The sequence below is a fragment of the Coregonus lavaretus genome, assembly GCF_964263955.1.
Source record: "Coregonus lavaretus genome assembly, chromosome: 1".
In the NCBI taxonomy this organism is placed as follows: domain Eukaryota; kingdom Metazoa; phylum Chordata; class Actinopteri; order Salmoniformes; family Salmonidae; genus Coregonus; species Coregonus lavaretus.
Genome location: NC_139988.1, coordinates 85513839 through 85534433, shown reverse-complemented (window position 1 = coordinate 85534433; position 20595 = coordinate 85513839). Strand labels below are relative to the sequence as shown.

At 44.7% G+C, this 20595-nt stretch overlaps 1 protein-coding gene across 1 annotated transcript in view; it reads right to left on the bottom strand.

Annotated features, from left to right (window-relative positions):
- Positions 1–5299: 5299 nt before the first annotated feature.
- The window catches only part of LOC311134272 (synaptopodin 2-like protein), a gene marked incomplete at both ends in the record, with an annotated part of 15839 nt that continues 543 nt past the window's right edge, over positions 5300–20595 (bottom strand). The window contains 4 exons of the mRNA XM_084167896.1: positions 5300–7953; positions 13531–13979; positions 14078–14323; positions 16471–16622. Of these exons, the coding sequence (XP_084024022.1) occupies positions 5300–7953; positions 13531–13979; positions 14078–14323; positions 16471–16622 (3501 nt within the window). The remainder of the gene's footprint in view (positions 7954–13530; positions 13980–14077; positions 14324–16470; positions 16623–20595) is intronic.

Genomic DNA, 20595 nt, shown 5'->3' with positions numbered 1-20595 from the left:
TCACCACCAGATAACCCATAAGTCTGGGTGAGATAATAGACGCCATTTAGCAAAAGCTTTTATCCAAAGCGACTTACAGGCATGTGTGCATACATTTTATGTACAGCTGGTCCTAGGAATTGAACCCACTACGAAGGCGTTACAAGCATCATGCTCTACCAACTGAGCTACAAAGGACCAGGGATTGTGTGGGCAGTGATGTCACAAACTCAGCCTTACCTCAGTAGAATCCTCAGGAATTAGAGAAGACGAAAATAATGTTCCAGGAGGAGAGGAAGAGTTGAAAGTATTCCAGAAAGCGTCCCAGTGCCTACCCTCATGTACACCCGAGAGAGAGTGTGAAAACCTATCACAGTAAGGAGCTGGGCTATGGAGGCCTGGGTGGGCGGGAGCTGCTTAAGGGTCTACCAGGAGACTGATATTATCTCTCAGATGCTCCTGGGGTCTATGTATAGACCAGTATATTGGGGGGGGGGGCAGAGAGATGTTGAAGGGGGCAGTGGGAAGAGGGAGGGAGGACGGAATAGAGGATAGAGAAAGATAATCACTTACCCCCCTTCCCTTCGCTCCCCGAGAAGTGTGTTTCTCACCATGGTGAAGTGTCCAGTCTACCCTTCAGGTCCAGTCTACCCTTCAGACAGACTTTATACCTTTAGAATAAACAGCTGGTGTCCCATATCACTCAGATCTGTTACCCAACTGACCACAGAGAGAGAGAGAGAGAGAGAGAGAGAGAGAGAGAGAGAGAGAGAGAGAGAGAGAGAGAGAGAGAGAGAGAGAGAGACTGTATATATACATAATATGACATTTTAAATTTCTTTTTTCTTTTGAAACTTCTGAGTGTAATGTTTACTGTTAATATTGATTGTTTATTTCACTTTTGTTTACTATCTACTTCACTTGCTTTGGCAATGTTAACATACGTTTCCCATGCCAACAAAGCCCTTAAATTGAAATTGAATTGAAATTGAATTGAGAGCGAAGAGAGGGAGCATACTGAAAGAGAGGGGAGATAGAGAGCGAGACAATCAGATATGGGTAGAGAGAGAGAAAGAGAGAGGGACAGAGTGAGACAGAGCTAGTGTCTGAGCATCAGTAGAGAATTTACTACACATCCGACTTTAACGACCTACCTCAAAGCTAACCCTCAACCCTCAACCCTGACCTTTGACCCCTGAACCATAAACCTAGCACCAACTCTAGACCTGACCCTGATCTATCAGAATTGATGGCATAACTGAAGACCTATGAGTGCAGGGACTGGATAGTAGCCCCATGATGGTGGTCAGGTAGTGTGTGTGTTGGGGGGGTAGTAGTTACTCTGATGTCTTTACTCTGATCACATTGTAAAAATGAGTCGGTGTTTAGAGTCCAGCACTCAGCACTCAACCAGATGACTGGAGATCAACAGGACTTAAAATAGGAGAGGCCCTCCTGGTAGTTTGTGTGTGTGTGTGTGTGTGTGTGTGTGTGTGTGTGTGTGTGTGTGTGTGTATGTGTGTGTGTGTGTGTGTGTGTGTGCGAAGGCCTAACGCCAAGAGAGCAAAAGGCCCCTGACAGCTGAGTGCAGTACCAGTGATCACCAGTAGGAGTGTAGCCATTCTCGTGAGAAAGATTAGCATTAGTGTTTTCTCCTCAGACACAACATACTTGACACTGTTTGGGGTTATTCATTCCAGTCTTTCCACCACTCACCTGAGTCATGCCACGGCAGCCATTTTGCTTTGCAGCAGAAGAACCCTGACCACAACCCTCACCTCCCCCTGGGCTCGGATGAGGCTAAAGTTTGCGGCTAAAGATAGCGATCCAGCATGGGTCGTAGGTCAGAGGGTAGGTAGGGTTTCACAGCTCTGGGATGGTATGTGACTGACAGAACATGATGTGGGAATTTAGAACACAGTTTACAGGAACTGCTGCAAAACTGTCTTCAACATAGACATGATAATAAAACATCCATGAAGGCAGCTAGCTACCTTCCCCCAGTGAAGTGGTTTGTATGATAATATATATATATATATTTATCCCTTACAGAAAAAAATACGAATTATTTCACACGTGGAAAATCACATGATTTCACATTAAATTTCACGTTTTTTTTTCACATGAAAACGTGTTTTTGGAACATTTCACATATGATCACATTCTCACGTGTAGTTTCATGTTATCACGGTGCTTTGCATGTTGTCAAATGTTATCACATTTAACTTCACATAAGAGCATGAGTGATCAAATGAAAACATGTGTTTTTGGAACACTTCACGTGTTCACATGTGAAACTCGTGGTTTTTCGTAAGGGATCCATCATAACCCTATGATGAGATTGAGACTGAGCTAATAACTAAGCAGCACCGCCACCTTGTGGACAACGGTAGGAACTGTCCCAGATGATGATTATAATATAATTCCTACCCACCTCATCTCTCTTACCCAGTCCAATCGGAGGTTGCATGATGTTGGTGACATAGGCAGAGACAGACAGACAGACAGACAGACAGCTGGAGAGTTTCACATCTGTTTTTATTTCTCTGAAATACAGAACAACAACTGAACAGCTCAGCTCTCACATCAACAATCAGACAAAACCTCTCTGTTACCCCCTCCCCCCCTCCCTCCCTCCCTCCCTCCCTCTACCACTCCACTCCCTTTCTCATCACAATAAGGGTGCACTTTATGACGTGGAAAAGTCAAAGATTTTTTTTTTAAATAAACCCATCCTGACACAGAGCGTACTACTGTGCAATACTCTGACACATTTATATGAAGCAACAAAAAAAAAACAGTCTATTTCATAATTTTCATAATAATAATGAAGTCACAATAATCATGAAAAAAATCCTATGAAAAGGAAGAGGTCAGCACTGCATGCTGGTGGCTTCATAGATGAGTACAGTATTGTTCTCATATACAGTCAGATCTTTGGTTCAGATTCAGGCCTTCATGTGACCAACTGGATTTTTAATCTGGGTCGCCTGCACTCCACAAGACTGTGTTAGGCTGCTGAGCTAAAGTCACAATGGAAGCACACAGCAGGCATGTAATCCATCCTTTTACAGGTCAGCGTTAGCTTACAGTTTGTCTCTTAGGAAGGACGTTGTACCTTCTCTCCTCTCATCCATCTCTCCTCTTCCTCTATCTTTCCTCTTCCTCTCCTTCCACAGGCTTGTCTTTAGCACATCCTCACGTTTATCTGTTTATCAACTTCATTCTTTATTTTCACCTTTATTCTGTAGTTCCCAACGCATTCCATTTTGTTTTATTAAACTACAAGTCCCATTTTCTCTCCCTATCCATGTCTCTCGCTCTCTTTGTCTGACATTTTAGATAACTCTTTTAGTTTCTGATTGTCATGAAATACTTATTTTACGTTCAAATTCATATATTCATACATATCAACAATATTCTATGTCAACTATACATCAAATACTATTTTTATGAGGCGAAGCAGAGGAGGTCAAATTATCAGTAGAAGGAAAAGTGATGACATGGCTGGTGTGAACCAAGAGCTACAATGGTGTCCAAACAAGAAGTAAATAAAAGAAAGAATGTGATCAAGAAAACCCCAAACCAAAGACCTTTCAAAATATTTAAACAGGTGGGTAGTGGATAGACTTCTGATTTTTTGATTCTTAGGTAAATGATGCAATGCACAATACTAACATCCCTTTTGGCCTGACAAAGACCAATACTAACATCCCTTTTGGCCTGACAAAGACCAATACTAACATCCCTTTTGGCCTGACAAAGACCAATACTAACATCCCTTTTGGCCTGACAAAGACCAATACTAACATCCCTTTTGGCCTGACAAAGACCAATACTAACATCCCTTTTGGCCTGACAAAGACCAATACTAACATCCCTTTTGGCCTGACAAAGACCAATACTAACATCCCTTTTGGCCTGACAAAGACCAATACTAACATCCCTTTTGGCCTGACAAAGACCAATACTTTGCAATAAACCACACAGAACTAAGTGTGGGACTATCCCAGCTAGCACATAACGTGAGAGCATAGTTGTCCTATGGTTATTTTGCATACAACCTTCCCACAACGTTCTGGGAATGGTGCAGGATAGTTACTTCGCTTTGGAACATTCCGAGCAGATTTAAGGAACTTGACGAAATAACGTATTTTCTTGGTATTTTGTTACTTTAACAAAACGTTTTCTAAATGTTCAAACATAGTTACATTTAATTACACTTTTGGTAATGTTCTAGGAACGTTCTCCAACTGGTTTGACATTGGGAATGTTTTCAAATAGTTCAGAGAACATTTAGTAACAACGTTCTTCTGTGGGAATTTCAATACTTTAGAATAATGTTTCCTCATGGTTCTATTTAAAGTAATGTTTTCAGAACATTCAGAGAATGTTAAGAAACAATGTTCTTCAATGGGAATTTCAGTACTTCAGCATAAAGTTGTCTGAAGGTTTGCTCATGGTTCTGTTTAAAGTAATGTTCTCAGAACATTAAGAAAACGTTTGATAAAAACCACAAGAAAACAATAGTAACGTTCAAAGAACGTTCTCAGAATGTTATGTTAAAACATATACATTCCGTTCTCAGCGTCAACAAAACTCTCTCTCTCCTCAGGTGTGTTAGCCGTGCCCAATAATTGTCCACACTTTAATGAATGTTTGTTTTCTTTGAAATGGGGTCTGTTTGTGTAGAGTGCTAGCTCTATCCTGGTGGCGCAGTAGACTAGTTCCATGGATAGAGAACAGAATATCATAGGTTTGAATCTCATGTACGCCGTGCCACAATAAAAAATATTGCATGATTAATGCCTGAGCAAATACATTTCCATTTGTCCTATCTGTGCTTGGAGTTCAAAACAGTTAACCCAGAATAAGCTAGCAGTGTTATTGAAAGTCTTAATGAAACATTCAGTGAACATTTTAAGGAAGTTATTCCAAAACCTCCAAATAACCTTTACATTTTGTTCAAAACATTCACAACATTTAGATAATGTCCTCAAAACGTTATTTAATTACCTTCAAATAACCCATAATTTCTGTTCTAAGAATGTTAATAAAACCTCCTAGGAAAACTTTCAGGGAACCATAGTAAAACGTTCTCAGAACCTCCCTGCAACCTAACAATTAACCTTCCCAGAACAGGTGAAATGTTCACTTCTGTTATCAGAATGTTTAAAAAACATTTCGTTTTACCGGTCAGGGTAACTTATGGCTTCGCTCCCAGAACCAATGGTAAACCAAAAACATACATTCCCACAACTTCCAAGGAACCAAATTTGCTAGCTGGGATTTCTCCAGAGCCAGTCTATAGTGTGTTGTCTTAGCTCATGGTGGATCCGGGGCGCCAGACGCTAGGTTGCAGACCCAGGTTAGAGGTGCTGAATCTGGGGCGAGGCACTCTGGAGGGCTGGGTGGAGGCTGGGCGAGGTGGGGTGTGGGCCAGAGGGCTCAGATCAGGGGCACTCTTAAACTGACTGTTGCCTTGTTGGGGGGCGTGGGGCTGGGAGGGGTAGGGGTGAGGGTTAGGGACATGGGCAGAAGAGAAGCTAGGGAGCTGCGGGAGTGGGGCGGTGGGCGCTGGAGGAGGAGGGACCCACTGGGGCTGAGGCTGGTAGGGGGGGGTAGTGGGGAATTGGTAGCAGGAAGTGGCTGTTGGCGGAAGGGAAATGACATCAGACCTCCACATCGGTTCTCCTAATGTGGTCGCTGACCGTGGGATGATGACAGTAGGGACGGGGCCTGTGGGAGGTGGCGTGGAGAAACGCTTGACCTCATACACACATGGCATCTTGTTTTGCCCCTGGGGAGTCCCACCCCCATAGCTGAAGAGGGAGGAGTTTAGCTGGTAGGGCCGGTGACTCATGAAGTCCAGAGCCTTGATGCCTTGAGCCTTCTGACCCCCAGGGGCGGCTTTATGCCCCGCTGAACCCCCACCCTGTCCTGCTACCCCCACCCTCTGGCGCTGAGCCTGGGGAGGGCAGGAGGGAGAGAGGAGGGGGTTGTAGTTGATTGGAGGGGGGGCTCTGCAGCTGGAGGAGTATTTGAATTGAGAGGGGAGGGAGGGTGTGGGAGAGGGCTGGCGGGGGTGGCTGGGACAGGGTTGGGGTGAGGAGGGGGTCTCCACCACATAGCGATCCATCCTGCTCTGCCTACGGGCGAACAGCTGACCCCCCTTCCCTGCTAGCTGGGGTACCTGTGGAGGAGGCTGGGGTTTAGGGGCCACAGGAGGGGGCTTGGAGCCTCTCTGGGCCTGCATGAAGTTACAGGCCTCGGCCCCCAGCTTCAACCAGTCCTCTTCAGGGCCTGACTCACCTCCAGCCTCCCAACTAACTCCTCCACTAGGCCCCATGGGGCCTGGGCCTATCCTGGCCGGTGCGTCTGGGTTTTGGAGCAGCTCCAGCAGGGCCGGGTTGGGAGACACGTCCTTCTTGTTCTCCACAGAAGGACGGAACATGGGCTTCTTGTTGCTGCGATGACGCGCCTCTGCGAGGATGCCTGTTCTGGAGGCAGGGACGGCGATACGCTGCTCACGGGACGACAATGAATCAGATGCAGGGGTCTGGGCAGTGGAGGGGGTCACCATGGCAGGGGTTGTCATAGAGACATAGTGGTTGAAGGTTAAGGGAGGAGGGGGTTGGGTCTGAGCAAGGGGGGGAGAGTAAGGTGTGGCAGAGGAAGGAGAAAAGGGTTGGTTGTAAGAAGAAGGAGAGAAGGGCTGGGCAGCCACATCAGAGGATGGATAGACTGGGGCATGAGGAGGAGGGGAGAAAGGTTGACTAGCAGGAGCAGAGAAGTGTTGAGTGGGGGCAGGAGGAGGAGGAGAGAAAGGTTGAGGAGCAGTCAAGGAGCAGAAGTGTTGGGTGGGTTGAGGAGGATAATGAGAATGAGAACAGGGGGCAGAAGAGGGAGAGAAGGTGACAGTATGGACAGAGGGAGAAGGGAAAGGTTGAGAGATAGTGTGGGTTGGAGAGGATGGAGGAGAGAGAACAAGAGGAGGAGAGAGGACAGAGGGAGGAGGAGACAGGATGGATGCAGCAGGTCTAGGGGGGATGTAGAGGGAGGTACTGGAGACCGCTCTCCTGGCCTCGGGCCCCCCTGAAGGGCGAGGGGGGGCGATGGTTACCATGGATACCGCAGCAGTGGGTTTGGAAACCATTGTTATGGCAGGAGTGGGCTGGACGGGACGGAAGTTGACAGGGGTGGCTGGGGGGCGAGATGGGGTAAGGCCTGAGGTGAAGGGGCGTGCTGTGCGGTTGTGGATCCCCCCAGGCAGGTTAGGGTTAAGATTTAGGTCAGGCTGGGGGGGGATAGGGGTGTGAGAGGGGGGAGTCAGAACCACACTGGCCCGACTCACCCCTGCTGAGCCCCCATTGGACAAACCTGTAGCCGGGGAGGTGTTAGGGGCAGAGTTATAGGTGACAGGGGCGGCCATTTTCCTTTGCTGCTCATACTGCTCCGTCTCTTTGCTCTGATAGGCTATGGAGTCCAGCCCTGGGCTCTGATAGGCTGGGGCATTCATCCCAGACCCCTGATTGAATGACATATTCATCTCTGGGCTCTGATAGGCCAAGGAATCCAACCCTGAGCTCTGATTGGTTGGTGTTTGGGGCATTGAGTTATAGGTGGATGGGCAGGCAGAGCTCCTCCTATCCAGCATGTCCAGGTATCCGCTGTCCCAGGTGGGGTCAAAGGTTCCAGCGAAGCCCTCTTCATCCACCTCTGAACCCGAGGGGAAGGAACTCCCCTCCTCCTCCTCTCCCTCCGTCTCTCCACCGGTCTCAGGACCCATCTCCCCCTTCGCACGGCCGAAACAGGTGAGGGTGTACTTCTTGGCACGCTGGCGTCTCTTCTTGAACATGAGAACTCCTTTAGAGTTGGAGTTCGGAGCGTCGGTGAGCAGAGAGGCGATCGAACGACATTTAGTACGAGCCTCTTTCACCTGCCTATCTACCACATTATCTCCTCTCTGCAGCTCTGGTAGACAGGGGGAGGGATGGGAGGAGGGGGGAGGAGTAGGGGAGAGAGAAAGAGAGAACAGAGGATTTCATAAGTAACTGTAATGAATAAGAAAGGTCTGGTTAGAAACATAAAAGCCTGTTTGGGAGTGATTGACAGAATGACATCATAGCATCTGGAATGTCACTCAAATCCATGATGACACCATGATGGGTGACACCATCAGCCAGTGAGGGGTGGGCAGGGGTCAACCCTGACAGACAGGAGAGTGTGCTGGGGGCTCAAAGCTCTGAATTCCCCCTACTCCCCAGTTGAGCAGCGACCAGTTAGACTGTCTGTCTGTCTCCATATCCGTGTCTGCATTTGGTGTATGAGATGGAGATATTTCTGCCGTTTTATAAATGAACTCAGCCCTCAGAAATAGCCTCACACAAATACTGCTAGCATGACTAACAGCCACACACACACACACACACACACACACACACACACACACACACACACCAGTGAAGGGATCAGAGGATTTGGTGAGGCGTCTATGAGGCTGGTGCATCTACTCAAACAGTGACAGGAATCACAGTCTAACTGCAACCTCATAATAATAATAATAATAATAATAATAATAATAATAATTATTATTATTATTATTATTATTATTATTATTATTATTATGCTTCTATCTGGAGAGAATAATCAGTTTCTAACCACAGATTAGATGACATCAGTCAACATCAGTAACTCAGAATAAATGTACAGGGCAGGAGAGACACACAGCAGCCCTGACAGGCAGAAACACAACAACAGAGTCGACCAGCAGCAACCAGCAATATTACCCAACCAGCAATATTACCCAACCAGCAATATTACCCACCATCATCAAACAGATTTAATTCCTCACTAAAAACACCCGGAACCATCAGCATAAAACGCAGTCTCCAGTCCAGTAACAGCATCCTACCACACCGTCAGCACCTCCAGTGTGTATGTGTGTGTGTGTGTGTGTGTGTGTGTGTGTGTGTGTGTGTGTGTGTGTGTGTGTGTGTGTGTGTGTGTGTCTTACCTGCGTAGACAGTGTGAATAACAGGGTGTTCATCAGGGTCCGAACCCGTTGAAGATGTGAAGTTCCTCATGTCTCCAAGTGTGTGTTCTCTAACCCTCACACACACATTCTCAGGCAGGTGGAAAGTGACCAGTTGTACTCTAGGTAGGATGGTAGCTCTGTCTCCTCTCTCTCCTCTCTCTCCTCTCTCTCCTCTCTTCCCCCACTGTCCTCTTTTGTGTCACTCTCTCATTCTCTCTCTGTCTTTTTCTATCCCAAACCAACACATGATGTCATCCCCCTATTCATGTCTGTCTGACAGATATCCCACACTTGTCTGGGCTCACACACATGCGCATGTGCACGCTCACACACACACACACAGACACACACACACAAACACACACTGTCCACTGGGTTCTCCCCTGTACTTCACCCACTCCGCAAAGATTTTCCACACAACAACCTTGTAAATGCTCCAGAGTTGGCTGTGTGTTTGTGTTGTTCTAGGTCGTCAAGAACTGTTACTGACACCTCAAACCATGCAATCCCATAACACACACACCCCTTTCCTCTAATCCCCACCAGTGTATGTATGTACTGTATGTGTGTGTGTGTGTGTGTGTGTGTGTGTGTGTGTGTGTGTGTGTGTGTGTGTGTGTGTGTGTGTGTGTGTGTGTGTGTGTGTGTGTGTGTGTGTGTGTGTGTGTGTGTGTGTGTGTGTGTGTGTGTGTGTGTGTGTGTGTGTGTGTGTGTGAGTGTGTGTGTGCGTGTGTGTGTGTGTAATGTGAGGAAGGGCAGTTCTACTGTCCCCTCAGTCAACAGTCTGTCACTATTGTCTTTCTGGCCAAGATGTAACCTTGCCTGAAACCTGAAGACTTGCATTAGCACCTCAAGCTTATGCCTAGGCTTTAGCTCAGCAGGCTAACATCGTGCCAGGGATTACCATCAGCTGTTATAGTTCAGAGTGAGATAGACAGGTGTGAGGAAAGTTACATAATTCATGAGTTCATAGATTCATGTAGTCAGATACGTATGTCTAGCTGCATGGGAAGAATGCCATTTTTGACATCGGGTATCTTTGAAACCTGATTTACAGATTGAAATGAATAGGGTATAATTGATCATGTATGCCGCTCCCTCCCCTCCCATCCGCCATTGCATATTCAGCTGTGTGGATCACTAAATGTGAGGTCAGTTGTGTCCGTGTGTCTGTCAAGGCCAGAGGGGAATGCTAGCTGTCCCACTATAAATACTCTGGATGAGACCAGGGCTTAGAATACTGACAGGAGAGACTAGGGGGGAGGGAACAGGAACAGGAGATGAAGGTTTTTATTCATGCGATAGACAGCAGCTGGAAATATCCCCCTCTCTCACAGACACATTACAGTGGCTTGCGAAAGTATTCACCCCCCCTTGGCATTCTTCCTATTTTGTTACCTTACAACCTGGAATTAAAATTGATTTTTGGGGGGGGTTGTATCGTTTGATTTACACAACATGCCTACCACTTTGAAGATGCGAAATAAGACAACAAAACAGAAAACTTGAGCTTGCATAACTATTCACCCCCCCCCCCCCCCCAAAGTAAATACTTTCTAGAGCCAACTTTTGCAGCAATTACAGCTGCAAGTCTCTTGGGGAATGTCTCTATAATCTTGGCAAAACTGCTCCAGCTCCTTCAAGTTGGATGGGTTCCGCTGGTGTACAGCAATCTTTAAGTCATACCACAGATTCTCAATTGGATTGTATTTAACGCCATCCATCGTTCCTTCAATTCTGACCAGTTTCCCAGTCCCTGCCGATGAAAACCATCCCCACAGCATGATGCTGCCACCACCATGCTTCACTGTGGGGATGGTGTTCTCGGGGTGATGAGAGGTGTTGGGTTTGCGCCAGACATAGCATTTTCCTTGATGGCCAAAAAGCTCATTTTTAGTCCCATCTGACCAGAGTACCTTCTTCCATATGTTTGGAGAGTCTCCCACATGCCTTTTGGTGAACACCAAACGTGTTTGTTTATTTTCTTCTTTAAGCAATGGCTTTTTTTTCTGGCCACTCTTCCGTAAAGCCCAGCTCTGTGGAGTGTACGGCTTAAAGTGGTCCTATGGACAGATACTCCAATCTCCGCTGTGAAGCTTTGCAGCTCCTTCGGGGTTATTTTTGGTCTCTTTGTTGCCTCTCTGATTAATGCCCTCCTTGCCTGGTCCGTGAGTTTTGGTGGGCGGCCCTCTCTTGGCAGGTTTGTTGTGGTGCCATGTTCTTTCAATTTTTTAATAATGGATTTAATGGTGCTCCGTGGGATGTTCAAAGTGTCAGATATTTTTTTATAACCCAACCCTGATCTGTACTTCTCCACAACTTTGTCCCTGACCTGTTTGGAAAGCTCCTTGGTCTTCATGGTGCCCCTTGCTTAGTGGTGTTGCAGACTCTGGGGCCTTTCAGAACAGGTGTATATACAGTGGGGGAAAAAGTATTTAGTCAGCCACCAATTGTGCAAGTTCTCCCACTTAAAAAGATGAGAGAGGCCTGTAATTTTCATCATAGGTACACGTCAACTATGACAGACAACATGAGAAAAGAAATCCAGAAAATCACGTTGTAGGATTTTTTATGAATTTATTTGCAAATTATGGTGGAAAATAAGTATTTGGTCAATAACAAAAGTTTCTCAATACTTTGTTATATATCCTTTGTTGGCAATGACACAGGTCAAACGTTTTCTGTAAGTCTTCACAAGGTTTTCACACACTGTTGCTGGTATTTTGGCCCATTCCTCCATGCAGATCTCCTCTAGAGCAGTGATGTTTTGGGGCTTTCGCTGGGCAACACAGACTTTCAACTCCCTCCAAAGATTTTCTATGGGGTTGAGATCTGGAGACTGGCTAGGCCACTCCAGGACCATGAAATGCTTCTTACGAAGCCACTCCTTCGTTGCCCGGGCGGTGTGTTTGGATCATTGTCATGCTGAAAGACCCAGCCACGTTTCATCTTCAATGCCCTTGCTGATGGAAGGAGATTTTCACTCAAAATCTCACAATACATGGCCCCATTCATTCTTTCCTTTACACGGATCAGTCGTCCTGGTCCCTTTGCAGAAAAACAGCCCCAAAGCATGATGTTTCCACCCCCATGCTTCACAGTAAGTATGGTGTTCTTTGGATGCAACTCAGCATTCTTTGTCCTCCAAACACGACGAGTTGAGTTTTTACCAAAAAGTTCTATTTTAGTTTCATCTGACCATATGACATTCTCCCGATCCTATTCTGGATCTAGCAAACTTCAGACGGGCCTGGATATGTACTGGCTTAAGCAGGGGGACACGTCTGGCACTGCAGGATTTGAGTCCCTGGCAACGTAGTGTGTTACTGATGGTAGGCTTTGTTACTTTGGTCCCAGCTCTCTGCAGGTCATTCACTAGGTCCCCCCATGTGGTTCTGGGATTTTTGCTCACCGTTCTTGTGATCATTTGTGATCATTTCTTGTGATCAATTTGACCCCACGGGGTGAGATCTTGCGTGGAGCCCCAGATCGAGGGAGATTATCAGTGGTCTTGTATGTCTTCCATTTCCTAATAATTGCTCCCACAGTTGATTTCTTCAAACCAAGCTGCTTACCTATTGCAGATTCAGTCTTCCCAGCCTGGTGCAGGTCTACAATTTTGTTTCTGGTGTCCTTTGACAGCTCTTTGGTCTTGGCCATAGTGGAGTTTGGAGTGTGACTGTTTGAGGTTGTGGACAGGTGTCTTTTATACTGATAACAAGTTCAAACAGGTGCCATTAATACAGGTAACGAGTGGAGGACAGAGGAGCCTCTTAAAGAAGAAGTTACAGGTCTGTGAGAGCCAGAAATCTTGCTTGTTTGTAGGTGACCAAATACTTATTTCCCACCATAATTTGCAAATAAATTCATAAAAAATCCTACAATGTGATTTTCTGGATTTTTTTTTCTCAATTTGTCTGTCGTAGCTGACGTGTACCTATGATGAAAATTACAGGCCTCTCTCATCTTTTTAAGTGGGAGAACTTGCACAATTGGTGGCTGACTAAATACTTTTTTTCCCACTGTATACTGAGATCATGTGACAGATCATGTGACACTTATATTGCACACAGGTAGACTTTATTTAACTAATTATGTGACTTCTGAAGGTAATTGGTTGCTCCAGATCTTATTTAGGGGCTTCATAGCAAAGGGGTTGAATACATATGCACGCACCACTTTTCCGTTATTTATTTTGTATAATTTTTTTAAACAAGTTCTTTTTTTCATTTCACTTCACCAATTTGGACTATTTTGTGTATGTCCATTACATGAAATCCAAATAAAAATCAATTTAAATTACAGGTTGTAATGCAACAAAGTAGGAAAAACGCCAAGGGGGATGAATACCTTTGCAAGCCACTCTATACTCCCACACACTCACAGACACTCACAGGCACTCACAGATAATCCACAGGCTTAGCAGAGACAGTTCTAAGCAGCTGAAGAGTTCATGTGTAGGCTGTAGTGCGTATAGTGCACAGTGTGTACGGTATCTGGTATAGTGTACTCACTGGCTTGCCGGGCCTTTTCCTTGTAAGTAGTAGACAGTTCATCACTGAGTGGGGTCAGCTGGGCGCCCACCATGGGAACCATCTGTGGGCTGGAGCCCAGCATCATGGCTCCTTTAGCCCGCTCTGGAGACACCAGGGGTGAGCAGGCCAGAACCAAACACCCCCCTGCCTCCTGGAACCCACTGTCTCCCTCTCCCTCCACCTCTCCTCCCCCCACCGGCTCCCCCTTTGCATGGTGTGGGACGGGCTGGGCTGGGTGGGTCCACTCTGGCCGGGCCTGGGGGTTTTGGGGTTGGTAGACTACCTCCCTGCGTGGAACTCCAGGTTGAAACCCCCCTGTTCTCGATCCTGTTGATTGCTCCGACTGTTGGATCCCCCCATTTCCCAGTGTGGGTAGTTGCTCCCAGGGACACTGCAGGGAAAGCCCTCCATCTGGAGCGCTTTCATACCTGGAGGGAGAGAGAGAGAGGGTTTGGGCAGGTCATGATGATGTCATAGTACAAACCAACAAGGTTGGGTATGATTCTGTTTTGTTCTTGACTCGTACCCGCTTATCTCCGAAGTCTCCTCTTCCTCCTGCTGGTGACCGGGAGAGCGCGCATGCGGAGGTGTGTGTCGCTGGCGGCGGTGTATGCGTGTCTGTGTGTCCGCATCGCTGTCCGTCTCTCCGTAATAGGCCTCACTGTCAGGGGGGGAGGTGAGGGTGAAGCAGGACGGCCCTTCAGTGGGGAAGAGAACAGGGTGTGTGGCTGTGTGTGTACGACCCGACAGGACCACAGAGTGGAATCCAGACCTGGAGGCAGAAAGAGAAAGAGATAGTCAGGCTGTGTGTGTTTACGTATGCATCCGCATTGCTTATTCTACTGTATACTTGTATAGGTCTTGTGTATGTGGCAGTGTTTCCCCTATATGCATTTCGCAGCGGCGCACCGACGGGACTAAATCGCGGCTGCCACTGAATAAAACTGCTTATCTCCGAAGTACCCTCCTCCTCCTGGAAATTTTCCGAATGGTAAAACGTTTTCAGTGTAAACTAAAATGACTAAAACCAGATGTAAATTATGTAGAAATTGTAATGGAGCAACTAACAATCACTAAAAACTAGACAGTCAGGGAGAATCAACAATTCTAAAAATGTCATGGCACTGGGCCTCCGTATATTTTTCTATAATGTTTGAGTCACTCAGATGGCATAAGAACAAGGCATAAGCCATGGCAAAATGTGTAGAATTGCAGGAAATTATCTTTAAAACTGAACATTTTCTCTCAGCCCCAGGGCAATGTGTAGAATTGCACTGGTGTGTATATCTGTACAGTGCATTCGGAAAGTATTCAGACCCCTTGACTTTTTCCACATTTTGTTTATGTTACAACCTTATTTTAAAATGGATTTTAAAAAAGTAAATCTCATCAATACAATATCCCATAATGACAAAGCGAAAACAGGTTTCTGGAAATTTTTGCAAATGTATTAAAAATAAAAAACTGAAATACCTTGTAAGTATTCAGACACTTTGCTATGATACTTGAAATTGAGCTCAGGTGCATCCTGTTTCCATTGATCATCCTTGAGAGGTTTCTACAACTTGATTGGAGTCCACCTGTGGTGAATTCAGTTGATTGGACATGATTTGGAAAGGCACACACCTGTCTATATAAGGTCCCATAGTTGACAGTGCATGTCAGAGCAAAAACCAAGCCATGAGGTCGAAGGAATTGTCTATAGAGCTCCGAGACAGGATTGTGTCGAGGCACAGATCTTGGGAATGGTACCAAAAAATATCGGCAGCATTGAGGTTCCCAAGAACACAGCGGCCTCCATCGTTCTTAAATGGAAGAAGATTGGAATCACCAAGACTCTTCCTAGAGCTGGCCGCCCGGCCAAACTGATAAATAGGGGGAGAAGGGCCTTGGTCTGGGAGGTGACCAAGACCCCGATGGTCACTCTGACAGTGCTCCAGAGTTCCTCTGTGGAGATGGGAGAACCTTCCAGAAGGACAACCATCTCTGCAGCACTCCACCAATCAGGCCTTTATGGTAGAGTGGCCAGACGGAAGCCACTCCTCAGTAAAAGGCACATGACAGCCAGCTTGGAGTTTGCCAAAATGCACCTAAATACTCTCAGACCATGAGAAACAAGATTCTCTGGTCTGATGAAACCAAGATTGAACTCTTTGGCCTGAAAGCCAAGCGTCACGTCTTGAGGAAACCTGGCACCATCCCTACGGTGAAGCATGGTGGTGGCAGCATCATGCTGTGGGGATGTTTTTCAGCGGTAGGGACTGGGAGACTAGTCAGGATTGAGGGAAAGATGAACGGAGCAAAGTACAGAGAGTTCCTTGATGAAAACCTGCTCCAGAGTGCTCAGGACCTCAGACTGGGGCAAAGGTTCACCTTCCAACAGGACAATGACCCTAAGCACACAGCCAAGACAATGCAGGAGTGGCTTAGGGACAAGTCTCTGAATGTCCTTGAGTGGCTCAACCAGAGCCCGGACTTGAACCCGATCGAACATCTCTGGAGAGACCTGAAAATAGCTGTGCAGCAACGCTCCCCATCCAACCTGACAGAGCTTGAGAGGATCTGCAGAGAAGAATGGGAGAAACTCCCCAAATACAGGTGTGCCAAGCTTGTAGCGTCATAGACAAGAAGATTCAAGGCTGTAATTGCTGCCAAAGGTGCTTCAACAAAGTACTAAGTAAAGGATCTGAATACTTATGTAAATGTTGTTATGGGCTATTGTGTGTAGATTGATGAGAATTTGTTTTTATTTAATCAATTTTAGAATAAGGCTGTAACGTAACAAAATGTGGAAAAAGTCAAGGGGTCTGAATACTTTCCGAATGCACTGTATGCTCTGACCTTTTGACCCTGAGGTTGAGTGTATGTGTGTGCTCTGACCTCTTGACCCTGAGGTTGAGTGTATGTGTGTGCTCTGACCTCTTGACCCTGAGGTTGAGTGTGTGTCGATGGGAGTCGATGAGCATCATGGCCTGAGCGTGGTTGAGCTCTGCACAGACATGGTCGCCGATGGCAATCAATTCATCCTCCTCCCTCAGGTCGGCCCTGCATGCCTTACTGCGCCGTCGCACCTGCAACACACAACACACACATTAACATACACACACACACACACAGCCTCAATCCAGCAGCATGGAATCCCAGACCCCTTCAGACCTCTGAGGTGTGGGGAGCAGTGTCGTAGAGCCCCTCCACCACTAGGGGGAGACAAAAGCTGAATAACACATTGGAACATTTTAGTAATTCAGCAGACGCTCTTATCCAGAGCACCTTACAGTTAGTGCCTTCATCTTGAGATAGCTACGTGGGACAACCACATATCACAGTCAAAGTAAGTAAATGTTTCCTCAACAAAGAAGTTATAATCAAAGTCAGTGCTAGTAGGGAAAGACAAGTGCAAGTTTCTATTTATGTTATGAGGTCATCATCTCTCCAGGGCTATGGAGGGGAGGGGGGAATCTGAAGGGTGGTACAAATTAGGCAATGATTTCATGAGGTTTCCATCACTGAATAGGGTTGAGGGGTGGAAGCAAAGCCCTATACATACATGGATCTGTCAGAAAGCATGAGAGATAGATGGGATAGAGAGCGCGCGAGAAAGGGGTGGAAAGAAGGGGGGAGAGAGAAAGAGAGAGCGTGAGGGAAAGAAAGAAGAAAGAAAGAAAAGAAAGAAAGAAAGAAAGAAAGAAAGAAAGAAAGAAAGAAAGAAAGAAAGAAAGAAAGAAAGAAAGAAAGAAAGAAAGAAAGAAAGAAAGAAAGAAAGAAAGAAAGAAAGAAAGAAAGAAAGAAAGAAAGAAGATAGAGGCTCAGAATAAATTAGAGGAAAAACCAAAAGAAATTGAGAAAGTTCAAGTGTAATATATTATAAAAAATAAAGCAAACTGGATGGAATATGGGGAAAAATGAATCAAATTATTTTTCAACCTTCAACATAGGAATGCTACCAAAAAGAATTTACTGAAACTGGTTACAAATGATGGAGTCACCCATGATTCACCAAAATATATTTTGAAGGAGGAAACAAAGTACTTTAAGCATATGTTTTCGTTTCAGTCGCCTCCATCTCCTCTAACTGAAGCTAATTGTAGAGATTTTTTTTCTATTGATAATTTAAAATTAACAGCCATACAGAAAGACTAATGTGAAGGTGAAATTACAGAGGAGGAACTTCTGGATGCAATTAAAGACTTTAAGTTCGTGAAAACTCCAGGGTTGGATGGCATACCTGTTGAGGTATACCAAACCTTTTTTGATATACTCAGAGGACCGTTGTTAGCATGTTTTAACCACTCCTATGCAAATGGTAGATTATCAGACACTCAAGAAGAAGGTCTGATTTCATTATTACTGAAACAGTATACAAGTGGAAAATATAAAGATCCAGTCCATTAAAAAAATTGGAGGCCCCTTACACTTCAGTGTTGTGATGCAAAAATTCTAGCAAAATGTATAGCGCATAGAATTAAAAAGGTATTGTCGGACATTATTCATTCTAATCAGACAGGTTTTTTACATGGACGATACATTGGAGATAATATAAGGCAAGTACTGGAAACAATAGAACACTATGAAAAATCTGGGAAACCAGGCCTGCTATTCATAGCAGACTTCGAAAAGGCATTTGATAAAGTACGACTGCGGTTTATATATAAATGCCTGTAGCATTTCAATTTTGGAGAATCTCTTATAAATTGGGTTAAAATCATGTATATTAACCCTAGGTGTAAAATAGTAAATAATGGCTATATCTCAGAAAGTTTTAAACTGTCAAGAGGAGTGAAACAAGGTTGTCCACTATCGGCATATCTATTTAGAAACGACAGAACAAATAATGCAACCAATATTGTGGTTAAACTCAAAATTACTAATTGATAAAAAAACATTTTTTTTGACAAAATGTTTAAAAAAGGTATAATCTTCGTAAATGATATCATCGGTAGGACTGGTGGAGTTATGTCGCACATGCAGCTAACAAAAACATACCGAAATGTCTGCTTTACCCAAAATTACAACCAGATAATTGCAGCATTACCACAAAAATGGAAGAGGAAAGTGGAAGGGGGAAAAAGTAAGGAACTTGTCTGTCAGCCTTGCATTAAAGAACATAATTGGTTAAAGAAAACTGTGATAAATAAAAAAGTGTACCAGTTTCATTTAAGGACCAAAGGATTGACAGCCGTCCCATATAGATTGCAAAATAGTTAGGACGAGATTTTTGACAAACCGATTCCATGGCATAGTGTTTATGAACTGATACACAAAACGACACCGGATTCAAAACTTAGCATTTTTCAATTAAAATTACTAAATAAAATTATTGCTACCAATAGAATGTTATTTATGTGGGGGACACAATCTTCCCAGCTCTGCAGATTTTGCTGCGAAGAGACAGAATCATTAGATCATTTGTTTTGGTACTGTCCATTTGTAGCTTGTTTTTGGACACAGGTCCAGGAATGTACAGTTGAAAAATATATGGCAAATAGAAATCCAATATGGATGGTGTTAAGAGATAGATGGGAGGTGTTGAATGGAATTGAAGGATGGGACTAATAACAACAACTAATAACAACAAGATAACTAATAATATAAGCATACTGTGTCCATAATAAGTATATAGGTTATAGGTTGAGAGCTTTTGTGAAAGAGCACAGTTAGAAAGATATGGCATATAGAAGCAAACCGGATGGACATCATGAAAATGATCAGAGAGGTTGAGGGTAGAGGAAGTTCAGGAGTAAAAACAAACAAAACATAATTATTGTAAAATTGACTCTGTCCATAAAATGTATATAGTATGTATAAGCTGGAAGTAGAGGCTTGGAAAGTAATAAAGGTAAATATATTTTTAAAAATGATATGTATATGTGTATGTATATATATATATATATATATATATATATATATATATATATATATATATATATATTTGCGAGATTAAAAAAAACATATGGGGGATTGGAAGTGACGCAGACAATTACATTGACGGAAGTTACAATCTATCTGCAATATTAAAGCTGATCTACCCCCTAAAAAATTTAATTTAATAAAAAGAAGAAAGAAAGAAAGAAAGAAAGAACAGGGGACAGATGACATGTAGCAGAGTCATTTCATGCTGAACAGCAGAATATCTCAAATATAAGACTCTCAAACCAACCACAAACAAACACAGTTTGTTCTTCAAATGTAGGTCCCCTGTCGAGTGCACACATAATCTGGTGCCTCACAGAACATCCATTAAGCCACCCTTACCCCAATGGCACACACACACACGCCCAGCCACTGTGGGAAAACGCAGTGAGAGGAGGGGTATTAGACAGCTGCACCCCCCCCATACACACATTGGGCAGAGGGCATGCCTCACATTCACCATGTGTTGCCCATACACCCCAAAATAAACCCCAGCAGGAGAACCAGCCACATTCCTAGATGGACCCACAGTCAGAGCAGATAACCAGGAGTGTATTCTTTTACAGACTTTATATGGTGAGTAATATGTACCTGTTAGGCCAAATTAGCCTGGTTAGCATGAGAGTTTACGTTACCTGCCGCCTTTCACCTATACAGGTCAACGTCAGAGACTGTGTGTGAGTATGTGGAGGGCCTCAGATAAGCCCAGCTGGGAGTAGAGAGGTCCACAGGATCAGAATAGCTACTTTAAGAGGAGCTGGAGCAGGCCATGGAAGAAAGGCTTCTTTCTCACACACACACACACACACACACACACACACACACACACACACACACACACACGGTCTTGTACAACTAACCTTGTGGGGACACACAATTCAGTCCCACTCAAAATCCTATTTTCCCTAACCCCTAACCCTAAACCTAACCCTAACCTGTACCCTAACCCTAACATTAACCCTAACCTTAACCCGAAAACCTAACCTTAACTCTAACCCTAAACCCAACCCTAGCTCCTAATTCTAACCCTAAACCTAATTCTAACCCTAAACCTAATTCTAACCGTATCACTAAATCCCCTAGAAATAGCATTTGACCTTGTGGGGACTAACAACATTTTTATTTGGACTTCTG